The sequence below is a fragment of the Symphalangus syndactylus genome, chromosome 3 (genome assembly GCF_028878055.3).
Source record: "Symphalangus syndactylus isolate Jambi chromosome 3, NHGRI_mSymSyn1-v2.1_pri, whole genome shotgun sequence".
NCBI classification, from domain to species: domain Eukaryota; kingdom Metazoa; phylum Chordata; class Mammalia; order Primates; family Hylobatidae; genus Symphalangus; species Symphalangus syndactylus.
The window spans coordinates 55,016,700-55,039,415 of record NC_072425.2 but is presented as its reverse complement, the minus strand read 5'-3'; the positions used below and the strand labels follow the sequence as shown (position 1 = coordinate 55,039,415).

At 49.1% G+C, this 22,716-nt stretch overlaps 1 protein-coding gene and 1 long non-coding RNA gene across 2 annotated transcripts; one reads left to right on the top strand and one right to left on the bottom strand.

The window, feature by feature from the left end:
* Positions 1–11,901: 11,901 nt before the first annotated feature.
* On the bottom strand, positions 11,902–17,492 carry LOC129479238 (uncharacterized). Its single transcript, XR_008656623.2, has 3 exons — positions 15,774–17,492; positions 13,600–13,765; positions 11,902–12,280 (listed from the first exon to the last, which is right to left on the bottom strand). It is a non-coding gene; the product is annotated as an uncharacterized lncRNA (long non-coding RNA).
* Positions 17,493–18,022: 530 nt separating this feature from the next.
* Positions 18,023–19,580, top strand: GADD45G (growth arrest and DNA damage inducible gamma). The gene is made up of 4 exons (XM_055272024.2): positions 18,023–18,200; positions 18,457–18,558; positions 18,692–18,905; positions 18,994–19,580. Exons 1-4 carry the CDS (start codon positions 18,148–18,150, stop codon positions 19,102–19,104), a joined length of 480 nt encoding a protein of 159 aa, XP_055127999.1. The 5' UTR covers positions 18,023–18,147; the 3' UTR covers positions 19,105–19,580.
* Positions 19,581–22,716: the final 3,136 nt, after the last annotated feature.

Genomic DNA, 22,716 nt, shown 5'->3' with positions numbered 1-22,716 from the left:
CCACCATGCACGGCTAATTTTTTGTATTTTTAGTAGAGACAGGGTTTCACTATGTTGGCCAGGCTGGTCTTGGACTCCTGACCTCATGATCCGCCTGCCTCGGCCTCTCGAGAGTGCTGGGATTACAGGCGTGAGCCACTGTTCCTGGCGAACACATTTTTTTCAAGTTCATATGGAAAATTTACCAAGACAGGCCATAGTTCTGACCATACAACAAGTGTCAATACATTTAAAGGGATTCAAACCGTAAAATGTTCTTTAGCCACAATGGGATTAAATTAGAAAACAATAATGAGAGATCTCTGGGAAGTCTCTAAATATTTGGGGCGAGATGCAGCACATTCAGGGTGATATGGCTGTAGACAAAATCTCTAAATATTTGGAAATGAATACTTCTATATGCCTCATGGGCTGAAGAAGAAATCAAAAGGGAAATTAGGAATCATTTTGGACTGAATGAAAAGAAATATCAAAATTTGTGGCATGCTGCTAAAACAGTGCTCACAGAGAAATTGTATCACTAAACACATATATTAGAAACCAAAAGTTTCAAGTTGATGATCTCAGCTTTCACATTAAGAAAAGAAAAAATAGCCCAGGCGCGGTGGCTCACGCCTGTAATCCCAGCACTTTGGGAGGCTGAGGCGGGTGGATCACAAGGTCAAGAGATCAAAACTATCCTGGCCAACATGGTGAAACCCCGTCTCTCCTAAAAATACAAAAATTAGCCGGGAGTGGTGGCGGGCGCCTGTAGTCCCAGCTACTCGGGAGTCTGAGGCAGGAGAATCACTTGAACCCGGGAGGCGGAGATTGCAGTGAGCTGAGATCATGCCACTGTACTCCAGCTGGTGTCAGAGCAAGACTGTCTCAAAAAAAAGAGAGAGAGAACAAAAAAGACCCCAAATATGCAGAAGAAAGGAAAGAATAAAGATAATAGGATGAATAAATGAAATAGGGAGATGATCATAGGGACAATCAATTGATTTATTTGAAATGGGGTCTTGATCTGTTTTCCAGGCTAGATTTGAACTCCTGGGCTCGAGCCATCCTCCTGCCTCAGCCTCCTCTATATCTGGGACTACAGGTGCACACCATCATGCCCAGCTAGAAGCTGATTCTTTGAAGAAAGAAGTAAAATTGATAAACCTCTAGCCAGATTGACCATGAATAAAACCTACCAATGATCACATCCAGAAGGACAGAGATGACATCACTATTGATTGTACAGATGTTAAAAGGGCACCAACAAAATATGATGAACAAATTTAGTCCATAAACCTCACAACTTAAAACAATGGACAATTTCCTAAAGGACACAATGACTGAATCTCACTGAAGGGGAAATAGATAACTGAATCACTCCATATTGATGAAAAATGTGGAATTTGGAGTTAAAAACCTTTCCAGCAAGAAAACTCCAGGTCCAGGTGGCTTCACTGGGGAATTCCACCAAATACTTACAGATTTTTTATTTAAAAAATTTTATTTTAAGTCACGATTCTTATTTGGTTAATTTAATTATTAATTATTATCTTTGTTATTTTTAATTTTGAAGTTGCATCACCCATTGTGACTAGCAGGTACTTCTGTCTTACTTCCACAGTCTCTTCCCAGGGGGGTTTCAGCTCTCCACTGCTGCATGACAGACATCCCCACGCCTACAGCTGTGATTTGCTTAGGACCTCTGCCAGCTCTGGGCTTGGCTGGGCAGCTCCCTCTTAGAATCCCTCCTGTGCAGCCAACACCATGGCCGAGTCATCTCCGGGCTTCTTTACATTCACGTCTGGTGGTTGAAGCTGGCTTTTAGCTGGGACTTGAGCTGACCCATTGGCCAGAACATGTAGCCTGGGCTTCCTCAGAACATGGTGGCTGGATCCTAGGCAAGATCCTGAGAGAGCCAGGATGTCTCCTGTACGACCTGGCCTCAGAGAGCAGGTGGCATCACTCTCACTGCATTCTCAGATGCAAGTAATGCATTTAAAGGGAGAGGAACTTGGCTCCCTCTTTCATTGGAAACCATCTCAAGAAATTCTGGATGTGTTTTAAAGTGACCATTAAGTCCTGTAGGGTCTCTCAAGGCTGCTATAACAAAGTATCTCAAACTGGGAATGAAGGACAATGAGCCAGGAAGGGCTCTGTATCCGGGCACCTGCACAGGCCCACCTGGACTGCTGGCCTCAGAACTGTGGTGAGAGAAACAAACCCCGTTGTCTTCAGGCCACTGTGGTGTTAGCTCAGCTTGTTCCAGCAGAAAGTCCTTTCCTCTCACTGATGCAGGCAGCTGATTGGCATCGCACACTTGTTTGGTGAAGGAAAGAAGGAACAGCATTTTTTTGCTACATATTCAGAAGGCTCCTTCTACCTTTAAGAATTTAAGATTGGCTGGGCACCGTGGCTCATGCCCGTAATCCCAACACTTTGGGAGGTCAGGAGATCGAGACCATCCTGGCCAACATGGTGAAACCCTGTCTCTACTAAAACATAAAACAATTAGCAGGGCATGGTGGCGCATGCCTGTAGTCCCAGCAACTCAGGAGGCTGAGGCAGGGGAATCGCTTGAACACGGGAGGCAGAGGTTGCAGTGAGCCGAGATCGCACCACTGCACTCCAGCCTGGTGACAGAGCAACACTGTGTCTCAAAAAAAAAAAAAGAATTGAAGATTTTGGAGTATTTGGCAATACTCCAACATCATTAAGAGTGTAGACTCAGCAGTAAAAACACCAGGGTTCTGTCCTGACTCATACTTGCTGGGACCTTGGGCAAATTACCTAACCTAACCTCTGGAAACCTGTGTTCCCATTAGCTGGAGTGGTAATGATAGGAGTGCTGCCCCATAGGGCTGTTGTGAAAATTAAATGAGAGTAAGGAAGTGAAGTGTCTGCACAGTGCCTGATACAAAAGTGTTCAGTTGATGTTATTTTTATTATTGAATGTTTTAGTGTTTTCAGTGGTACTCAGAAAGGAAACAGCATCACAAAAGGGCCTTTTCAACTCAGGGGGACCTTTGTTCCAGAACGGATTCGGGTGAACAATCACAAACCTTTCAGTGGTTCAAGGAAGAAGGATGCGACGTGATGTCACTTTTCAGTAGTTAGTCCAGTAGTATGGATCCTGTGATGTGATGTACAGTTTTTGTATGCAGCCACAGCTGGGTGCTATTCATGGGACAGTTGACAAAATGAGAGGTCCAGGTGCCCACCACCAAGGAGATGAAGCCAAACCCACCTGGTCTGGCCACAAACCATAGACTGATCAGGAGGTGGGGTCCCTGGCTAGCAGCTATTTCTGGCCCCCAAGGGGTAGGATGACCTTAGTGGTAGGGTTGGGGGAAATTGAATTAAGGACACGTAGATACTAGAGTCAGGTGTGTGTGGTTCATGCATGGTGAAAACTGTTTTGCTGCTTCTGGAGTGTTTCCATGTTTTTACAAAGATGACCTAGAATGTGGACTTCAAAATTGATCTCTTATCTTTTCTGTAGTTCCCAGAAATATAGGCTGTTATGTCTATACGCATCCTAAATCCTGCTTGGGTGGAGAGTTGTACCATTGCTAGAGAGGCTTCGTCTGCTAACTTGGACTGGATCCTAAGATCCACCCAAGCTGAGCTGGTAGCTGAGTGGAAGGTGCTGGCCACAGAGGCCTCTGCACAGGTTGGGGTGAGACTTCCCACTCCTTTATTTCTTTTCTCTGCCTTGATGCAAACAGACAGGCATGGCCAGCCCAAGTAAGTCTGTGGGCATCGGGGTAGAAATTGGTTCTTCCAATGTCCTTCTGGAATTTTGAGTTAATGCTACTGTTTGAAATTGTATATGTGCATATTCAAAATCATGGAAGACTTTTTAGAAATATTGTACTTCTTGAGTTACAAGGAGACTTCCTAAATGAGCCACACAATTCCAGGGTGAGAAGACCCCTTGTCCCCAGTTGAAACCTTCTAGTATTTAAGAAACCATCAGGGCTGGGTGCGGTGGCTCAGGCCCATAATCCCCAGCACTTTGGGAGGCCGAGGGGGGCGGATCGCAAGGTGAGGAGTTCCAGACAGCCTGGCCAATATGGTGAAACCTTGTCTCTACTAAAAATACAAAAATTAGCCAGGTGTGGTGGCGGGTGCCTGTAGTCCCTGCTACTTGGGAGGCTGAGGCAGAACAATCACTTGAACCCGGGAGGTGGAGGTTGCAGTACGCCAGCCTGGGTGACAGAGCGAGACTCCGTCTCAAAACAAAACAAAAAAAATAGAAACCATCAAGAAGGTGCCAAACAGGACTCTAACATCAATGAAGCCTGTAAAATGTAACCCCCTCTTCCCTCTCACTGCCCCTGTTAGCTGAGCCCAGGGGTGATTACAAGCCAGGGGGCAGGGGCTGCACTGGGCAGCAGCTGGCCTTGGCCTTAGCCTCAGATCGTTGCCTCGGCATGACCCGAGCAGCTGCCACAAAAGCAGCCTGCCAGGGGTCATCGCATTATTTATTCTTAGTTTGGCCCAATTTCCAGCAATAAAAGTTCCATCAGAGTGTGTGCCCAGACATGCAGGGGGTGACATCTGTGTCCCCTGTGGGCTAGGACAAAGCCGGCTCTGCTCTGGGCTCTGACTCCAGCACAAGCCTCTGCCACAGACCCATCTTGTCCTTAGGTCCAGCTACAGTGTGGGCTAGCTGAGCCCATCTGCTCAGCTGACCTCAGTTATCCTGACACCAGAGGGAATGCTCTGTCCTTAGGCAGGCCTCCCCCAGAGAGTGAAGGGCCCTACTGGTGGGGGTGAACAGGGTGAGGGAAGGAAGTGGCATTGGGGACCTGGCATCCAGACACCTGGCTGCACAACCCCTTGGCCCGCACTCCAGCAAGGCTAGGGATGCAACCAGTGGCTCTAGGAAAGCTCCTCTAATGTTCCATTTTCTCTTTTTTTGTTGTTGTTTTTGGAGAACGCTGTCCTTCCCCAATTACTGTTATGAGGTCCTTTCTCTGGGAGCCATCCTGGGTGGCCTTGTTTCTTTGCCTCCATGGCACCCTATAGGTCTCCCCTCTGGCCCTGTGTGTCTGTCCCCTACAGGGCCCTGGTCAGCTGTGCAGCAGGCCCAGCACATGGCAGCATGGGTGCATACTTGCTGGTTCACATTTGTTCCTTAAGCTCTTCTTCCTCCTTCGAGATCCTGCCTGTACACCTCTCTACATCCTCCTCCAGGCTGCCTACTTGGAATTCGCCTCTTCCTTCTCCGTGTCCCACACCCCCATGGTTGAGCTCTGCTCTCTGTTCTCATTCTGGGGGATGCCTATGCTAATGTCATCCTTCCACTGTCCCACCCTTGCCAAGAGACATGGAGACTGCTTCCATGCCCGGCATGGCGGCCCTGATGCTCCATGTGCATGACAGTGTTCAGAGTCAAGGATTGAGGACCCCACCCTGCTCTATGACAGAAGGCAGACAATCACCAAATAATAAAAGCGTGGCAACAGGATGATAATAGGTATATGTGAGAGTCTTGGAAACTGGGAGAGGCAGTCTTCCTGCTGGAGTGTGGAAAGAGGGGGCGTCAGGCAGAGAAGCTTCACTGCTCAGGCAGGAGTGGAGTTGGGTCATGAAAGAGTAGAATTGCACCCAGGGTGAAGTGGGAAAGGGGTCAGGTGTCATAGCTGGTGTCCTGTTACCCCATTGCAGTGGGCCTCCGGCTGGAGCCTGCAGAGTTTGCTATAATACAGATCGCTGGGTCCCAGGGTTCGGGTGGTCGAGTGGGGCTAAGAATGTGCATTTCTAGGGAGTTCCCAGGTGAGGGGACCATACTTTGAGAGCAACTGTTCTATGTGAACCCAACCCCAATGCAGTGCTAGGGCTGGGAGCTACTTGGGAGCTGTGTCCCCAACTGTGTTCCATAGAATCCTCCTTTTATGGTCCCCAACAAAGAGTTTTGTGGTCAAATGTTTGATGCCTGTGGCAGGCCCAAACCTCGCTCTTGGGGATTCAAGGCATACTTGGATATAATGGAAGGCTTGGTAAGTCCTGCGGTAATGAATTAGATGTCTTTCAATCCAGCATTTTCCAGATCTATTTAAAAATGAAACACTCTTTGGCTTCATTCCTTCTGCCCTGGAGTGGGGCTCTACCAGGCATCAGTCTGAGAAGCTGCTCCAGGACTGCATCTGTCCCCCGCCCTCTTGTGGTTGTTGGAGTTTGCAGGCGAGACCAGCCTTCTTCACTCTTGCATTCCCTGCGAGACCCGACGAGGTCACATCCCAGGTTTTGTGAGCTTGTGTGTGCATGAGCTGTGGGCTGTCTCTCACCCAATGCCTTAGGCATCTTCCAGACTCTTCCCCACTCCCTTCTGTGGCTTTGTCTCTGGGGCTCTGCAGCACTCCTGTCAGGGGTACACATGAAGAGGGAGAACACCTCATGTCCGGCAAGGCTGGGAGATGCCCCACCAGACTATGGGCTTCCCGAGGTCAGAACCCAGTCCACTGCTCAATCCTCAGCCCCTGCTCACCGTCTGGCACACAGTAGGTGCTCAATTAATGTTTGTGTCAGAGGTTGAACTGCATTGACTCGGCTTGTCCTTCTTTCCCACAAATACATGAGAGCTAGCCCTTAGTGAAAACCAGCGAGGACTGCTCAGGGGCACACAATGCTCCTGGGATGTGTGCAGAGTTCAGCTGGGGCAGACGTGCTCAGAAATTGAGTCTTCCAGGAGCCCAGTACTCTTATATCCTGGAAGCAGGGGAGAGCTGTGATCTTGGAAGCTGTGACCTTGGGAGGGGCCAAGGCCCTGCAGGGGCCGCGATTCAGTGAACATTGAACTTTTTCGGAGGCTGGCTCTCAGCAGGCTCCTGGACACATGGATCTTTGCAGACTCCCCGGGCTTCTGGGTTATGAGGGGCGGGTCTCAGATGAGACTGTGCTCTGGAGGGCAAATGTGTCTCTGTACTGCTGAGCCAGCGGGGCGTGGAGCAGAGCAGTAGCCAGCTCCTTGAACCTGGACATGCTGTGTTGTGAGGGCTGGAGTGGCCCAGGTCTCCCGCCAGGCTGACATGCTCTGCATTGCTGCAGCAGCACACAAACATCACCAGCAGGGGGAGTAGCTCACGGGACTGGTCTTGTGCCCTGGAGGGGATGGAGGTTGGCAGGTGGAGCATTGTTTCCTTCTAGGGTGGCTTTGGAGGGAGGAGAGGCTTCTGCTTGAGGCCTTGGGTCTTGCCTGCTGTCCAGAGCCTGTGTCCAGAGTGACCACTTCTCCCCTGCCAGAGTTTGTGGGTGAAATGATGAGGTCCAGGCCTGTTGTTGGTAAAGCGCTCAGTGCAAAGTGCTGGGTGAAAAATCCAGTTTACATTTCAAGGAATCCCTAGATGATGTGACCTGTTTCTGTAGCATTTTGAGAAGAGGCTTCATTTGGGATAGTCTACATAGACTAATAGTTAGGGAATTGGCACCTTTGGCCATGTCTGTGTAAGAGTGACCTGCTAAGCGGTGTCCTAACAATGCTGGGAACACTTTTACTAGCTCTGGTCCCCTTTCTGTCACCAGGTGCTGGAGTGAGCAGTACCCATCAGGGAGAGCAGTAGGTCTCTCTGCATTGCTCCATATTAGTTATAAAGGGAGATGTCCATATACATTTTCTGACATAAACGGAGTGAGGAAGTCTTGTCACATTGCATATTTACGACATATGTTGGAGAAAACATTCTACCTCCTTCCCCACTAGAATTCATTCCGTTTACCCACTCTCTTATTTAGAGACTGCCTGGCACCAGCTGAGAGCCTGACACAGTGCTGGTGTGGCCAGGTCCACCCCTCGCCGTGGCCCAGCAGGTCCCTCTCCTTGCTGCATCCACCTCTTTCCATCTTTCCTCCTTCCCTTTCCTGTGTCTGGCCTGTCATTTGCTAGTGGTTCCCAGACCCTTGAAGCAGGGATCTTTGTCTCTTTGTACAGAGGGGATTCATTCCCAGCTGGAATGAGGCAGACGCTGTCCTTTCTCATCCAGCCCCCTTCTCATGGGGACAGTGTAAGGGGCTGATCCAAGGCCCTGTGAGCAACTCAAAGGCCTGGCAGGACATCCTTGTGATGAAGGTTGTTACCACCACTGTACAGGAGAGGAAAGAGGCAGGAAGCACCACGGTGATCCAAGACTCTCCCCTTAGGGCATATTGGCCCTAGGCGGCCTGGTGGTGGCCTTCTGGTAGGTGCTGAAGGGTGGGGCAGGGAGTTGCTCAAAGCCAGGGGCCAGCAGGAGCAGAGGCGAGCTGGAAAATAGCAGAGATGGGTGGAGCTGGGCAAAGGAGAGGATGGGGGAGCTGCATGGGTCCATGACACCTGCTCCGACAGGGTTGCCATCCTCTTCCTCATTGAACTGAGTGCCTGTTGCATCCTAGAGCAAGGCAGGGGCCGGGACGTACATACCTCCATGAGGAGGGTGAGTCTCTCCAGGTAGGATGGCTACTTAAATCAATTATGCTGGGGAAGAGCAAGAGCAGTGGGATCCAGCCTGAGAAGACAAGGGGAATGCTGGGTGGAGCTGTCTGGTTCAGCCACCCTGAGCTGGGTCATCTGTCATGGAAACCAAGAGTGAATAGAGCAGCCCACTGTCCTCTTGGTCATGAACTATTTCTTGCGGTAGACTCTTCAGTAAAATGGAAATGCACCATCTAGGTTCTCTTCCAGGCTGTTTTTTAAAAAATCAATATTACAGTTTAATGTGGATTCAGGGGAACTAGTAAAAATTTCCCATCTATTCAAAATATCAGGGAAGGATATGAATGTATATGCTCAACAGCTCCTGATAAGCAAAAGAGCCTGGGTTTGCTGCTGAGTTTTCTCCAATGCTAACCAAGCACATACACTAGTGACCACAGCCGCCCTGCTCCGATGACCTCTGACATCCTCCTGCAAAACACACTCACTGATTCCAAAGGGCAGAATAGCTACTTTAGGCTGGAAAAACCTGGCAGACACCATCTTGGTCAAATGATCATCATCCCGTGGCAATCAACAACCAGAGGACACCCCATGACAATCAAGAACCAGAGGACAAATCAAAGCACATGATCCTGATATGACACACCAAGAAGGACACAGCATCACTACTGTGACGGTCCAGTTACTGGTTTATCACCTGAATTGAATCAGGAGGAAACAGCAGACAAGCTAGCCAAACCCCAGCAGTGTGCGGGGTGGAGGTGGAGAGGAGTCTGTAACATAACAGGCCTGAAATCTTAAAAAGATATCAATGCCATGAAATCTTACTGTCACAAAGCAAAACTCAGGAACGGTTTTGGATTCAGGGAGATGACAGAGACGTGACTACTGAATGGACCTGTGATCCTGGACTTTCTTTTGCTACAGATGACATCACTGAAACGACTGACAAAAATCTAAGTATGGTTTGTAGATTAGGTAATTATATCAATATTAATTTCCTGAATTTCATCATTTTACTACAGTTTATAGATTTAGGATAATATTCGTGTTTTTAGGAAATACACATTGAAGCATTTAATGGAAAATAGGCATCATGTCTGTATCTTACTCTCAAATGGTTCAGAAAATAATATATATACTTGAAGGAGAGAGACAAAGCTGAAACAAATATAGTAAAATGGGGGAATCTGGGTGAAAGGTACATGGGAATACTTTGTTTTACTATTTCTACAATTTTCCTATGTTTGAAACTTCGTCAAAATTAAAAAAAATTAAAAATACCTCCAAAATACAGAGGCTTAAGACAGAAGATTGTGTCTTGTCTACTGAACACAATAGTGTGGAGTGTACAGGCTAGCAAGGAGACTCGGCTCCACACAGCCATGCAGGACCCCAGACCCCTTCCCTTGTGACTGCGTGATTGAATCACAACAGCAAGGAGGAGAAGGAAACTAGTTGGCCAGCTACAAACTTCTGTTTGAGCAAGAGATGTAGATCAACTGGGGCCCAAGACCACCCCGTGCAGCAAGGGAGACTGGGAATGCAGTCTCTGGCTGGGAGTCCCTGTGCAAAGTCAAAATGCCATTACTGTGGATCATCAGAGAGCAGACCCGGGGGCTCGTGAGCAGTCTGCCCCCTCACCGGTTCTCAGATTCAGAGGTAATCTGAAGAGTGGCCATGACCGTGATAAGCCTTAAGGTTCTACAACTAGTCTATATTTCTCACATCTGCCTTGCCTGACAGCGGCTTCTCTTGGGGGCCTCACACCATCCTGCCTCTTAGATTCTGAAACAGCGCCTCCCATCCACCCTATACCTTGCACCTTTTGGCGAGCGAACGACCACATACTTATGTGCATGAACGCATGCATTACCCTGGGATCTTGTTAAAAGGCAGATTCTGATTCCGTGAGGCTAATTAGCTCCCAGGGGAAGCTGAGGCTGCTGGCCCTGGATGCGCTGGGCAGCAGAGGTCTATGGGCATCTTCAGGGTGCACCTGCGTGCTTTGGAGATGAAGGAGCTGCGACTCCTATTCCTTTTGAGAGGGCAATGCTGGGAGGTGTTGGGTGCATGGGAAATGCACAAGCAAGTGGGACCTCACCTTCCCTGGGGTAGATGTCATGCCGCATATGGGATTTCACCCGTGGCAGGCTGTTCATGTCAGGTGTTGCTGAAGAGATTGGGAAATTAGGCAGTTTTGGAGGAAGTCACCTTGTAGGTCCCTCCCAAGTTTAAATTTGCCTGTGGGTTTGTGAGTAAGAAAAAATAACCTATATACTTCACATTGTGTGGCTGATGAGGGGAATTCAGAACTGAAGACCATGGGAGATTCAGAGAATTCCTGATTTTGTAAGAAAAGCAGGGTATACGCCCTGACTGATCCTCCCAAGCACAGCTGAGTTGCACGGGAGGCTGTGCCCCAGGGTAGCTGTTCAGCTGTAAGCCAATGTTCTGCTTGTGGTGTGGCCCAATGAACCTGAAGCTGGAGGCCTGGCACATGCTGGCTAGAATCCCAGCTCCACCACTGGCTGTGTGACCTTGGGCACGTCTTTAATCTCCTTGAAACTGAGTACTTCTATCTGTGAAGTGGGCGTGGGTATTACAGCTGACACAGGAATGCTCCCTGACGGTGGGGTCTGTTTTCCTTGGTGGTGGTGGTTCACACTGCTCTGTGACAACCAAACCCTACTGCACCATCCTCTGAGCTGGCCTGACTTCTCAGGGGCTGCCCAGCAGTGGCACAATGGGGTCCGAGCCCACTGTCACCAGGGGCTGCTGCATCTGGATATTAACATTAATGTGTCATGAGAGCCCATGGGCTTATCAGAAACACGCTTAAGGGGCAGCGCTTGCAGGCCTGGAAGGGTTTAGGCCAGCTGAAGTGTTAGAGGCTACTTTTTAGGGCTAGAAGCGATACTTTCTTTGACCACAAGATGTCAACCTGCAACCATGACATTGGGACAGGCACTGTTGGGTTCAGGGTTCCTGAGGAGAACCAAAAATGGTTTTGAAACCTCATTTTCACCTGGATGCTCTCCTTGTCCTTGGTGGCCAAATGGTTTGTTCTAAAGGCTCGAGAAAAGGTTTCACAATGAAGTTCATCTGTTCCCTCTTGCTTCGGAGAGGAGCTCCGAACACCCAGCTTTGCCACCTCCCGGCTGTGTGACCTTGAGCAAGTTGTTCAACCTCTCTGTGCCCGATTCCTCATGCCTAAAATGGTGATAATAGCACCTACATAACGAGTTTGTTATGAGAATTAAATGATGTTTTCAAAGTGCTTGGAACAGCGCTTGGTGCACAGCAAGTCTTGGAAAAGTCTAGTAAATAAAATAATAACAATACTACTAATAGTGTACTCAAGGAGTGCCCCACCCTTCTCAAACAGACAAAATTCAAACACTGAAAAATTAAATCATACCCTACAGTCTCAAGCACAGGTTGAGCATATTACATGTTTTGAAATTTTGGAATTCCCTGCTGTGTTATGTAGGCAATGGAAACAAATTTTCATAATTTATTACTATAATTCATTTCTGGAAAATAGACATTTTCACCAAGAAGGGAGTGGAAGATAATTTCTTCCATTGCTGCTTGCCTCGGCGTGCGCAGAGGATTCCCAAGGGTCCTGTGAACCGCATGTGTAAGGAAAGGTGCCATCCAGGGTGTTTGGTTCTGACTCGCCGGCTGGCTTTCTTTCCTGCCTCCAGCATGTTGCCTGGGATTCCATCCCAGTCATGCCAGAGTTAACCTCCGAGTACAGTTATGACGATTTTCACTCAGTCACAGGCGCAGACCGGCGTCAGATGGCAAGAGGAGGCGTGCAGGAATCAAAGGTCACAGCCTCAGGAGCAAAGCCCCACAGACGTCTGGCTTCTGGATCTGTGAACATATGGTCAAAGATTGCTCTGCACAATAACCTCCACACAGTCAGGTTGAGGATGTCTGGTGGTGAAATAACTCCATTTGAGAAGTTTTATATATTTGTGTTAAATAAAATTGAATTGCAGAATGTTTAATTGCAGAAAAGCATAGTGAAGAAAATTAAAAGTCACTTATAATCTCATCACTCCAAGATACAATCACCATTTCTACCTTGTGACTTGATACAGTGATAGTCGTGTACACCAAAAGTTTTTGCAAAATTAGAATCGCACAATTTTGTATTTTGCTTTTTTCATATTATATCATGCTAGGAGCTACTCTTCGGAACTCCTTTTTATGGTTGCATAATGTTTCATTTCTGGTTACACCATGATTTAACACTGGCCCCCTATAATGTTTTCTGATTTTTCACTATTTTAAGAAATATTGCAATAAATATTTGATTGTCATATACATTTTTGAATGGCTTTTTTGGAGAGCTTAATTACCAGGTATTTAATGGGCTAACAAGCATGAATTCTTTTTACCTTACACTTTAAATCATCTGCTAACTCTTTGCTCAAGGTCAAAGTTAGCAAGCAGCTAAGCCCACCTTTGAGTCCTGCTCCACAAAGTTTAAACTCCAATGTCATAGTGTCTTTTGGAGGTTGTTAGTACCTTTTAGCTTTTGGAACATAAAAGAAGGAAGGCTTTACTGTGGAAGTTCTGTGGTTCTATTATTCTTTTATATGCTACATGTAAACATTTCCAGAAATCTGTTAGAAAAGAAAGTTTACTGCCAACCCAAATGCCTGCAGGGACCAGGCAAATGCCAGACAGGGCGTACACGTGCCAGCGGGCCTAATGTGACATTTGGAACATGCTTACGGTGACAGAGAGGATGTGTGCCATCACCTCTCCTCTACACAAGTGAACAAGTCAAATCTGAATGTGTAAGTCTTTCGGGACACTGTCCACCAAACTAAACCCATCTGTGGGCCAAATGGCAACGAGGAGCAATCTTATAAGACCCTAATAAGGTTCATGAGGGGTAAAGGGCATAATTTTTATTTCCTAGGTTGGGAAACTGAGGTTCAGAAGGCTTGGGCATATAGTCAAGCTGGGAAGACTGCACATCTGTGGCTTCTCAGGGGTTTTCAGCTACAGTGCAGGCTGGTGTCTGTCACTACCTAGGACTGTGACAGGTGCCATGAATCATTTCTTACTGTCGATGGAGAAGGGAACAAATGCATAAATAATGTATCCTTCCCCATCAATTACTTTGAAGGATTTCCCTGGGCTAATGTTAACCTCTTTCGTGCTGTGTAAGTGCTCACCCAAGAATAACTGCTCCTTCCAGAAAGTCTTTGCATAAGGATGACTGACCAGAAATGTCCAGCTTTTGCTAGGTGTGTATGTGGGAGGTGTCCTCCTTTCTCAGCTTCCTGTTTCTTGTCTCAGTTGTCATCTGAAGCCTCCCCATGTGCAGATCCACGCTTCACCCTGGGTAAGGAGGAGGGCATGGTGGTGGTGAGAGCCAATGCAATGGTGTCCTTCACATGCTGGAAGGCATCTGAGATGCACCTGCTGGGTTTTAAGTAATAGTTTTTGTGTCCTGAATGAAAACTTGGCTTCCTTTTGAGTTAATGTAGTATTGTCACTGAGTTGCTGCTGCCCCCTATCATTCAAGAGCTTTTTTGGACCAAAGAAAACCCAACAGAGGACCCCCGAGGAGACTCGTGCTGGCCCGAGAAGGGGCTGGATGAGGGGGAATAGTGAGGGCAACATGAAACCTTTCGGAAAGGGGCCAGCCCAGAGTGCTCCAAGAGCCCTGTGCTGACATAGGACACTGTCCTGCACAAGCTGAGACACAAATGATGCTTAACCTTTTTGGCTTCATCTTTAGGAGCTTGGCCCCTTTATTTTGTGCTTCAAACTTCAGTTTCTTGATTGCAAGTGCAAATGTCTGCAGGTGACAGGAACGTGATGTAAATGAACAAAGCAGCCAGGTGTCCTCGGCTGGGGTCTGGTGGGGATTGCGGTGAATGGGAGAGCAGGGCCCAATGCGGGATCCTAGTGCCCCAGACCCCTGCTGAAGGTTACCAAGGTGGGGAGGGGACTCTAGGCACATCATGGCCAAATCTACCCATTTTCCAAGAGAAGCTAGAAATCCAGATATTTATATGAATGCAGCTAACTTTGAAAAGTGGCAGTGAATTTGACTTTGCCTAAGACACCTCATAGGCCAAAGAAATCCCACCTGCAGTCCGCATGGGGCTGGTGTGCAGCCAGCTTTGCATCCCACAGCCTCTGGCCGCCTGGTCGTGGATTCTGGCACATTGCTTGGGTAGGATAAGGGCATACACCTGCTATTTAATAACAATGTTGTGCACTCTCCACACATAAGTAACTTGTGAAAATACAACAAAGAATATCTCATAAAGTTTACTGCTTACTTAAAGCTCATTTCCTTCTGTACCCAAATGAAAGACATCTGCCCATCAATGACCTAGTCAAGCCATGAAAGAATGAGAAGCACATTTCAGAGAATGTGTTAATAAAAACAGTTCAACTATAAACATTTCCAAAAAGATTTTAAAATAGAGCATCTCTGAGGATATCCCTTTAAGTAAGTCACCATCACCTGCATTACTGAGATTTAGGGGAAGGTTTAGGGGTGCAGTCACAGGAAGCTCAGGACAACATCTCAGCCACCTGTGACCTGAAGCACAGAGCAGGCCAAGTCCCTTGCTGCATGCAATTTGGGAGAGCTGTGGCCACAAAGCCGTGTAGTGGGATATTCTGGATCCTCAAACTTCTTCTAGTGGGCATTGCCCTCTCCTCAACACAGGGGCATCCCAGGCCCAGAAGCTTCAGCATGTGTCTGAACTGAAGGGTGGTGGTGGGTCTGCTGGAAGGCCACCTTTGCCTGCAGACAAAATGGTTCTTCCCTAATTGAGATGGGGGCTTTGGGGCCATTGGGACTGACCTAATAAAGCAAAGTGAGGCTGTATCATATGTCAAAAAGGCAGTTTCCTGAAATTGAATACTTTAAAAATGTGAGCAGAGTAGAACAGCCCCAGGGGTAGTCAATCATCCCTCCTGGTCCAGGCTAGCTGAGGAGGGACTGGAAATGCACCCACCCCCAACCCGAAGCCGGGAGTATTCATTAGTGGCCTTCCTCTGGGAGGAGGGGCTGAGGCTTCAGGCCTAGCCTTTGTTTTCTCTGGCCTGGCATGTGGGCAGATTTTTAGTGTCATAAATTGGAGAGGTGGGGTGCTAGCATGTTAAGTAAATCTTATTTCCAGCATTTCCTGGGGACCTGGAACTAATACATTTTAAGAAATGTTTAATAGTAGGCCCGGTGCGGTTGCTCATGCCTGTAATCCCAGAACTTTGGGAGGCCGAGGTGGGTGGATCACGAGGTCAGGAGTTTGAGACCAGCCTGGCCAACATGGTGAAACTCCGTCTCTACTAAAAATACAAAAATTAGCCCGGCGTGGTGGCGTACCTGTAGTCCCAGCTACTCGGGAAGCTGAAGCAGAAGGATCGCTTGAACCCGGGAGGCGGAGGTTGCAGTGAGCCGAGATCGTGCCACTGCACTCCACCTGGGCAACAGAGCGAGAATCCGTCTCAAAAAAGAAAAGAAAAGAAAAGTTTAATAGTTTTAAGAGAGTAATACCTATATTCCAATCACTTAAAATTAACATATTTTATCCAATCAAGGCATATCATCATTTTATACATCAAGAAAGAAAGAAAAGAAACTAGCGAACAAACGGGGCATAATGCCGCCTGGCCCCGCTTCCCCCTACCCCCTCCCCGCGTCCTTAGGAGACACCTCTGGGGTTCAGAAATGCTAGGAGAGCAAGCTCTTCATTCTTAGAATCCAGGAAGGGCCGGGCTTTTGCAGCTCTCCTCTGCCAGGAAGCCGCTGGGGGGCGCAAGACGCCAGCTTCTCACTTTGGCAGAAGTGCCTACCTGCAAGCGCAAATGAAAACTTCCCCATAACGAATTCAGAAGTACCTTGTATATTCACCACCCACCTGAAGAAAGCCTGAATGAAAGGAACAAAGCCACGGCGTTGTTTACCTTCCCATTATCGCCCCAGTCTTGCGGCAGGGCTCGGGTTTCCATCCAATCCACCCGGCCCGCCGCTGTCCCGGCCAGTCTCCAAGGCCTCACCCAAAAAAAGGAAGCAATGTGGTGTCCCCCAGCGCGCCTTTCCACGTAGCACAGAAGGTGCTCAGTGGGTGAATCCTCTGAAAGTGCCATTGTGCAGCAACCTCTAGCCTATTAAGCTCTCCCAAGATCTCTTCCAGACTTATTCTATTGCCGGAAAAAAGGCTTTTTACATAGGCGGATTTAAGTAATTAAAATATTTCAACATGGCATAAGACGTAGGGGCTCTTACTCCATCAGTACTGGATGGGAATCTTCTTTTGCCCTCTACTCCCCAGGGTAACTGCAGCCCCACCTGAATGCGTTTTGCAGCCCTTACTCGGGTTCTATTTATGCACAGCTTGGACAGGGCTCAGTGGGCCCGGCCGGGCAGCTCCGTGGCCGCCCCCCTCCACCGCCCTTCCCCCGAGCCAGGCCAATGCAAGGGTGTGTGTGTTGGGGGGAGGGGAGAAGAAAAGGGGTTCAGGATCTTTTTAACCTGCCTGTAGATGGCGCCCCGGGAAAGAGATTCCGGGCTGCATTCCCTAAGCTCCAGGGGCTGCAGTCGCGGGGTCCCAGTCAGAGGGCGTCCAGCCGCGAAGACTGCACAGCAGCTCTCCGTCCTTCCCAACTCGCGCGGCTGCTCGGCACCCGTGCGAGGAACGGATGGAAGGGAATTACATGTAGCAGGGCCAGTACTGGAGGCGCGCACTCAGGGACCACGGAGTGGCACTCAGCCTCGACCCCACGCTCCAGGCAGCCCGGCGACCCCCACGCGTGGCGGGGGCCTGCCCACCCCACCCGGCGGCAGGTGGACTGTGTTGCTATGAAGAGAAAGCCTCGATTGTCCCTACTGCAAACCGCCACACGCCAGACCTCTGCTATTGTGCGCCCTCCATAGAAATGCAAACGAGCGGCGTGCGCCGGCCGCAATCTGCTCGCCCCCGCCCGCCCCTCTCTCCGGCGCCCCGCCGCGCTCCGCCAAGGGCGGGGAGGTGGGGTAGGATCTTCCAGAGACGGCTCAATGTACACATTGAGTATGCCTGGCAGGCATCACCAGCGCACTCGGGACGCTGGTGGTCAGCTGCAGGGTGTTGTGCCCACTGCCTTTTGCAAGCCTCTAACTGGCGCTACCTGTTTTTACCTTAATTTCCAGCTCCAAAGCAAGAGTCTCATAAACTTCAAATTAAAGAAAAGAAACAAATAGAAAGGTAGCAATAAAAAATGCAAAAAAATTCCTTTTGCTTCTATAAAGGTGCTTTTCGCAAATTGCAGCATCATATTAGCAAACAAGGTTTTTGTGGGTTGGGTTTTTTTTTTTTTTTTTTTTTTTTTACTTTTTCCTTTTAAGGACTTCAAAAAAAAAAAAAAAAAAAGCCAGGCGAGATGAAATCTGCAGGCTCCAGTCTGCCTGGTAACACCCCAACAAAAGCGGCAGATTTGAGGCATTGTCATCCCCCGCACCCCTCCCCACGTGGCCTTCTGGCACGAGCCGCTGGCTCGCCGCCTCATTTACATCAGAAAGCGGGTGCCGGCCAATAGGCGCGCAGCCTCGCGCCAGCTGGCGGCGCCGCACCCACCAGCCTATATAAGGGCGCGCAGCGTAGCCGAGGCGCACTCGCTGGCGGTGGGCGCGCCGTGCTGAGCTGTGGATCGCAGTGTGTTTGCCCGCGTCCCCTCCGCGCTCTCCGCTTGTGGATAACTTGCTGCTGGTTGATCGCACTATGACTCTGGAAGAAGTCCGCGGCCAGGACACAGTTCCGGAAAGCACAGCCAGGTGGGTTTCAGGGCGCTGAAAAAGCCGCTGGTCGGTCGGCGACCGTCAGGGTTCTCCAGGGTGGGAATCTGCGGGATAGGAGCGGAGCGCGGGGGTGCAGGCGCCAGATCCGGTTTGGAGAGAGGGGGTGCAGGCGCTGAGCCAGGATTGGAGTGTGGTTGGAGTTGGGGAGCCAAGGGTGCGTCCCGGTGGCCGGGGCTGGGGGTCCACCACGCCCCCGGGCCGGCTTCCGCTCACTGCGCTGGCTCCTCCGCAGGATGCAGGGTGCCGGGAAAGCGCTGCACGAGTTGCTGCTGTCGGCGCAGCGTCAGGGCTGCCTCACTGCCGGCGTCTACGAGTCAGCCAAAGTCCTGAACGTGTAAGTGTAGACACGGCCCAGGCTGGGAGACAGGGGCGGGGGTGCATGGCCAGGAGACGGGCGGATGGGAGGGGTGGCGGCGGGAGAACTCGGCTCGCCGGTTCTGACCTTGGTCCCCGCCTTGCCCTCGCAGGGACCCCGACAATGTGACCTTCTGTGTGCTGGCTGCCGATGAGGAGGACGAGGGCGACATCGCGCTGCAGATCCATTTTACGCTGATCCAGGCTTTCTGCTGCGAGAACGACATCGACATAGTGCGCGTGGGCGATGTGCAGCGGCTGGCGGCTATCGTGGGCGCCGGCGAGGAGGCGGGTGCGCCGGGCGACCTGCACTGCATCCTCATTTCGGTGAGTACAGTCCCGTCCTGTCCCCGCCCCGGTGTCGTTCCCGCCTCGGCCCGCGGCCAGCCAGGCTGACCCTGCTCTCTCTCCGCAGAACCCCAACGAGGACGCCTGGAAGGATCCCGCCTTGGAGAAGCTCAGCCTGTTTTGCGAGGAGAGCCGCAGCGTTAACGACTGGGTGCCCAGCATCACCCTCCCCGAGTGACAGCCCGGCGGGGACCTTGGTCTGATCGACGTGGTAACGCCCCGGGGCGCCTAGAACGCGGCTGGCTCTGTGGAGGGGACCTCCGAGGGTGCCCGAGTGCGGCGTGGAGACTGGCAGGCGGGGGGGGCGCCTGGAGAGCGAGGAGGCGCGGCCTCCTGAGGAGGGGCCCGGTGGCGGCAGGGCCAGGCTGGCCCGAGCTGAGGACTCTGCAAGTGTCTGGAGCGGCTGCTCGCCCAGGAAGGCCTAGGCTAGGATGTTGGCCTCAGGGCCAGGAAGGACAGACTGGCCAGGCAGGCGTGACTCAGCAGCCTGCTCTCGTCAGGAAGGAGCGGCGCCCTGGACTTGGTACAGTTGCAGGAGCGTGAAGGACTTAGCCGACTGCGCTGCTTTTTCAAAACGGATCCGGGCAATGCTTCGTTTTCTAAAGGATGCTGCTATTGAAGCTTTGAATTTTACAATAAACTTTTTGAAACAAACTTACGCTCTTTATTGAGGGTAGGGGATCTCTGTGTCGGGGGAGGTGGTGTGCAGGGTTTCAGAGGATTGCTGGAACTCCGTGGAACCGATGGCACCTGTTCCGTCTTCCTGTCGGGCAAGAATGACAGGCTCCTCCGCTCTGGCAGAGGGAGGGCATGCTGCCCAGTGCTAGGGTAGAACTTGAGCCTGGCTCCTACTTTTTTCTCCTTTTAGTAAGATTTTAAACTTGCAAAACAGGAGCATACTTGAGATAAGACAGTGCAGCAGCTGAAGTCTTGCCTTCCAAGGCGATAACAGTGACCTCTGCCTCCCCTCCCCCTCCTTGGCCCTCCTCTCCCTCCCTCCCACAGCTGCTTATCTGAACAGCTTGCAGGAGGCCTCAGGCTTTCCTGCACAATGAGCATTGCCTTCTGCAGGCCCTGCCCTTTGTGGTCCCTGAGGACGGTGGCAGGCTGCTCCTGCTCTTGGGGACTTTTTCCTCTTAAATGCTCTGACACAAAGCAATGCTACAAAGGTACTAATACCAAATTTGACATTGATGACTGCATTTAAGTATGAGTCATTACTTTGTCATGGCTGTGATAGAACTTGGAAGATCTGAGAAAAAATTGGAAGGCAGCATCTATATAAATAGGCATGAGCAATTCTGAGGGGGCCTGGCATCTGCTATCTACTATTTTCAGTGTTCTCTGCCCACATCAGAGTTACGAGGATTGCTGCTATTCACAATTCCGTTTAAAGACTCATGGGAAAAAAAAATTAAATATTTTAAGCCAAGACTTTCTTTAAGAAGGAACTAGGGGGAAATGTCCTGATCGAATCAATCTTTTTTATGAGACCAATATGCCTTGAGTTTGTTCTGTGTCTGACTAGCTACTTTCAGCAGGGGAAATACATGTGGGACCCTTGTGCTGTCAGCTAGGCTGCCAAGCAGGCTGAGCCTTCTGGGCAAAGGATGCGTGATGTGCTGTCTTCAGTCTTTGGGGTGGCTGATTTACCTCGTTGAGCGCCACATCCTAAAATTCTCTCCAGATTACGGGAGCATTCTTGAGGCAACAGGAAAACTGTGCTGAATTACTCTTCTTGTAATGAAAGCATCCTTGTTTTCCATTTATCAGCTCCTAAAAACATCTACTCCTCAATGGGACAGAAGCCTAGATAAAAAATTCAGTTGTATTTGTGCCCAATTTTCATTACTATTTTACCTATTTGCTGCTTGAAATCTTACGGTTTTCTTATTGAGGTAGTCTTGGGGTGGGCCTGTCTACCAGTCTGTGTTCCGGCAAAATGACCAGAACATGCTATTGTAAACACAAAGTGGACTTGATTACTTTAAAATGGACCCTTAAATGAGTAAATTCAGCAGAACATTGCACAGAGCAGGTAGGCAGACCCTCCTGTTGGCCAAGCGATACTTGTAGAACATGAGGTTGTAAGCCCTTGGCTTTTTGATTACAGCTTGCTATGAGGCCACCTGTTGGAGCCCCAAAGGGCCAGTAGAATTTGCAGGGGAAAAAATGCATGATGGGACACAGTGCCATGCCCAAAAGTTGTGCTAAACTTTTTTTTTTTTTTTTTGATGAACAGGTGTTTAATGCTATTAACATGAACTAACCCAGAGGGCAGATAATAAAATGTCCATTGTTTATAAACACATAATTACATTTAGTACTTCCAACAACCCTATGTGATAATGCATATGTAAGCCCTCAGTGCATGGTAATTATCACGACATATGTGTTGGGGTAACCCATAAAGACAAGCACAATGCCTGGCATCTAGAAAGCACTGAATGAATGTTAATGACAATAATTTTTAAAAGCTAATGAAGACATTTGTCCCAGACCACAGAACTCCAAGTGAACCAGTGGGTTTTGGACCAGCCGTCTGGTTTCAGGACCAACACATTGCTGCCATGGATTTCTGGGTGCTGGAGCACTTGCAGCAGGCTTATTTTGGAAAGAAGGCTATTTTCATTAGATAACTTTCTACCTTTATAAGTTATATGTATTCATTGCAGAAAAATTGTAAAATACATAAACATTAAAGAAATAAGTAAAGGTGCCTGTAACTGACCATCAGCAAGTTTTGATGTATTAATATTTCCTTCTGAACTTCTGTTTTTCATCTTACATATTCTGTAACATACATAAGCACACCCAACAGTTTTTAAGAAGCTGCATTTGGCTTAGTCTGCATTGGATTTAGTTACCATCTCCTTTTCGTTAACATGCTATTACAGCTCCCATATATCCACATGACCTTGGGACAGGGCTTGTCTCTGCTTTAGCAGGCTCCAGTGCCTGGGTGAAAATACACATTCCAGCCTGGGATCCAGCTGGGGCATCTTCTTTACCTTGCAGCCCTCACTAAACTAGAAACATGACTGCTGTTTGCAGGATTTTAAGTATCACACGTCTAAAACAAACCTTTGCCACCCTCAGAGCAATGAAAGTAAAGCACTCTTATTTTTAATTTTTTTAAGTTTTGCATATGGTCACTGTAAAAATTGGCGCTGGCAAAGCACCTGTTGTGAAGATGAAATGGATACAGAATGACAACAGGAGCAGCTTGGAGAGTCAGGCATTCCTTGCCCACACCCAGCATTGCCCACATAGGCAGCGGAGGTCTCCTTGTTCCTCTCCTGGCAAGATGATAGGACAAAATGATCTCTGAGATTTATTTTATTTTTAAGGGCTCTAATTCTCTGTGTTATATATTTTATTAAACCATTAGCCTCAAAAGTACAATGTGTATTGGTTTTGAAGCCACTTGAGAAAAAATAAAAAATGAATTTTTTCAGAGGAAAAGCAAGGATGTTGGCAAACAAAGCAAGGCGTGTAGGGTCAGCTCAGTAAACAGATACTCAATTTTGCTTTTTTGAGATTCTTGTGTTTTTCAGTTGCTTTTCTAAGATGCCAACTCCTGTACTTCTCATTTGAGTATGCCCTCCACAACGTCAAAAGTGAATTGTCTTTCCACGGTCACAATGGAGAGACTTTATGACTTAACTGGGGGCAATGAGACATGATCCTGCATGGTGCACCCGAACTGCCGCGAGCCGCCACCGGAGGAGTGGCCAAGTTAGCGTGCAGGGCCAGCTGGAAGCCTCGGGGTGCCTGGAATGACTACACG

Coding starts and splice junctions, on each gene's coding strand:
- GADD45G (XM_055272024.2), top strand. CDS start 18,148: ATGACTCTGGAAGAAGTCCGCGGCCAGGACACAGTTCCGGAAAGCACA. Junction 18,559..18,691: donor TCAGCCAAAGTCCTGAACGT/GTAAGTGTAGAC, acceptor TTGCCCTCGCAG/GGACCCCGACAATGTGACCT. Junction 18,906..18,993: donor TGCACTGCATCCTCATTTCG/GTGAGTACAGTC, acceptor CTCTCTCCGCAG/AACCCCAACGAGGACGCCTG.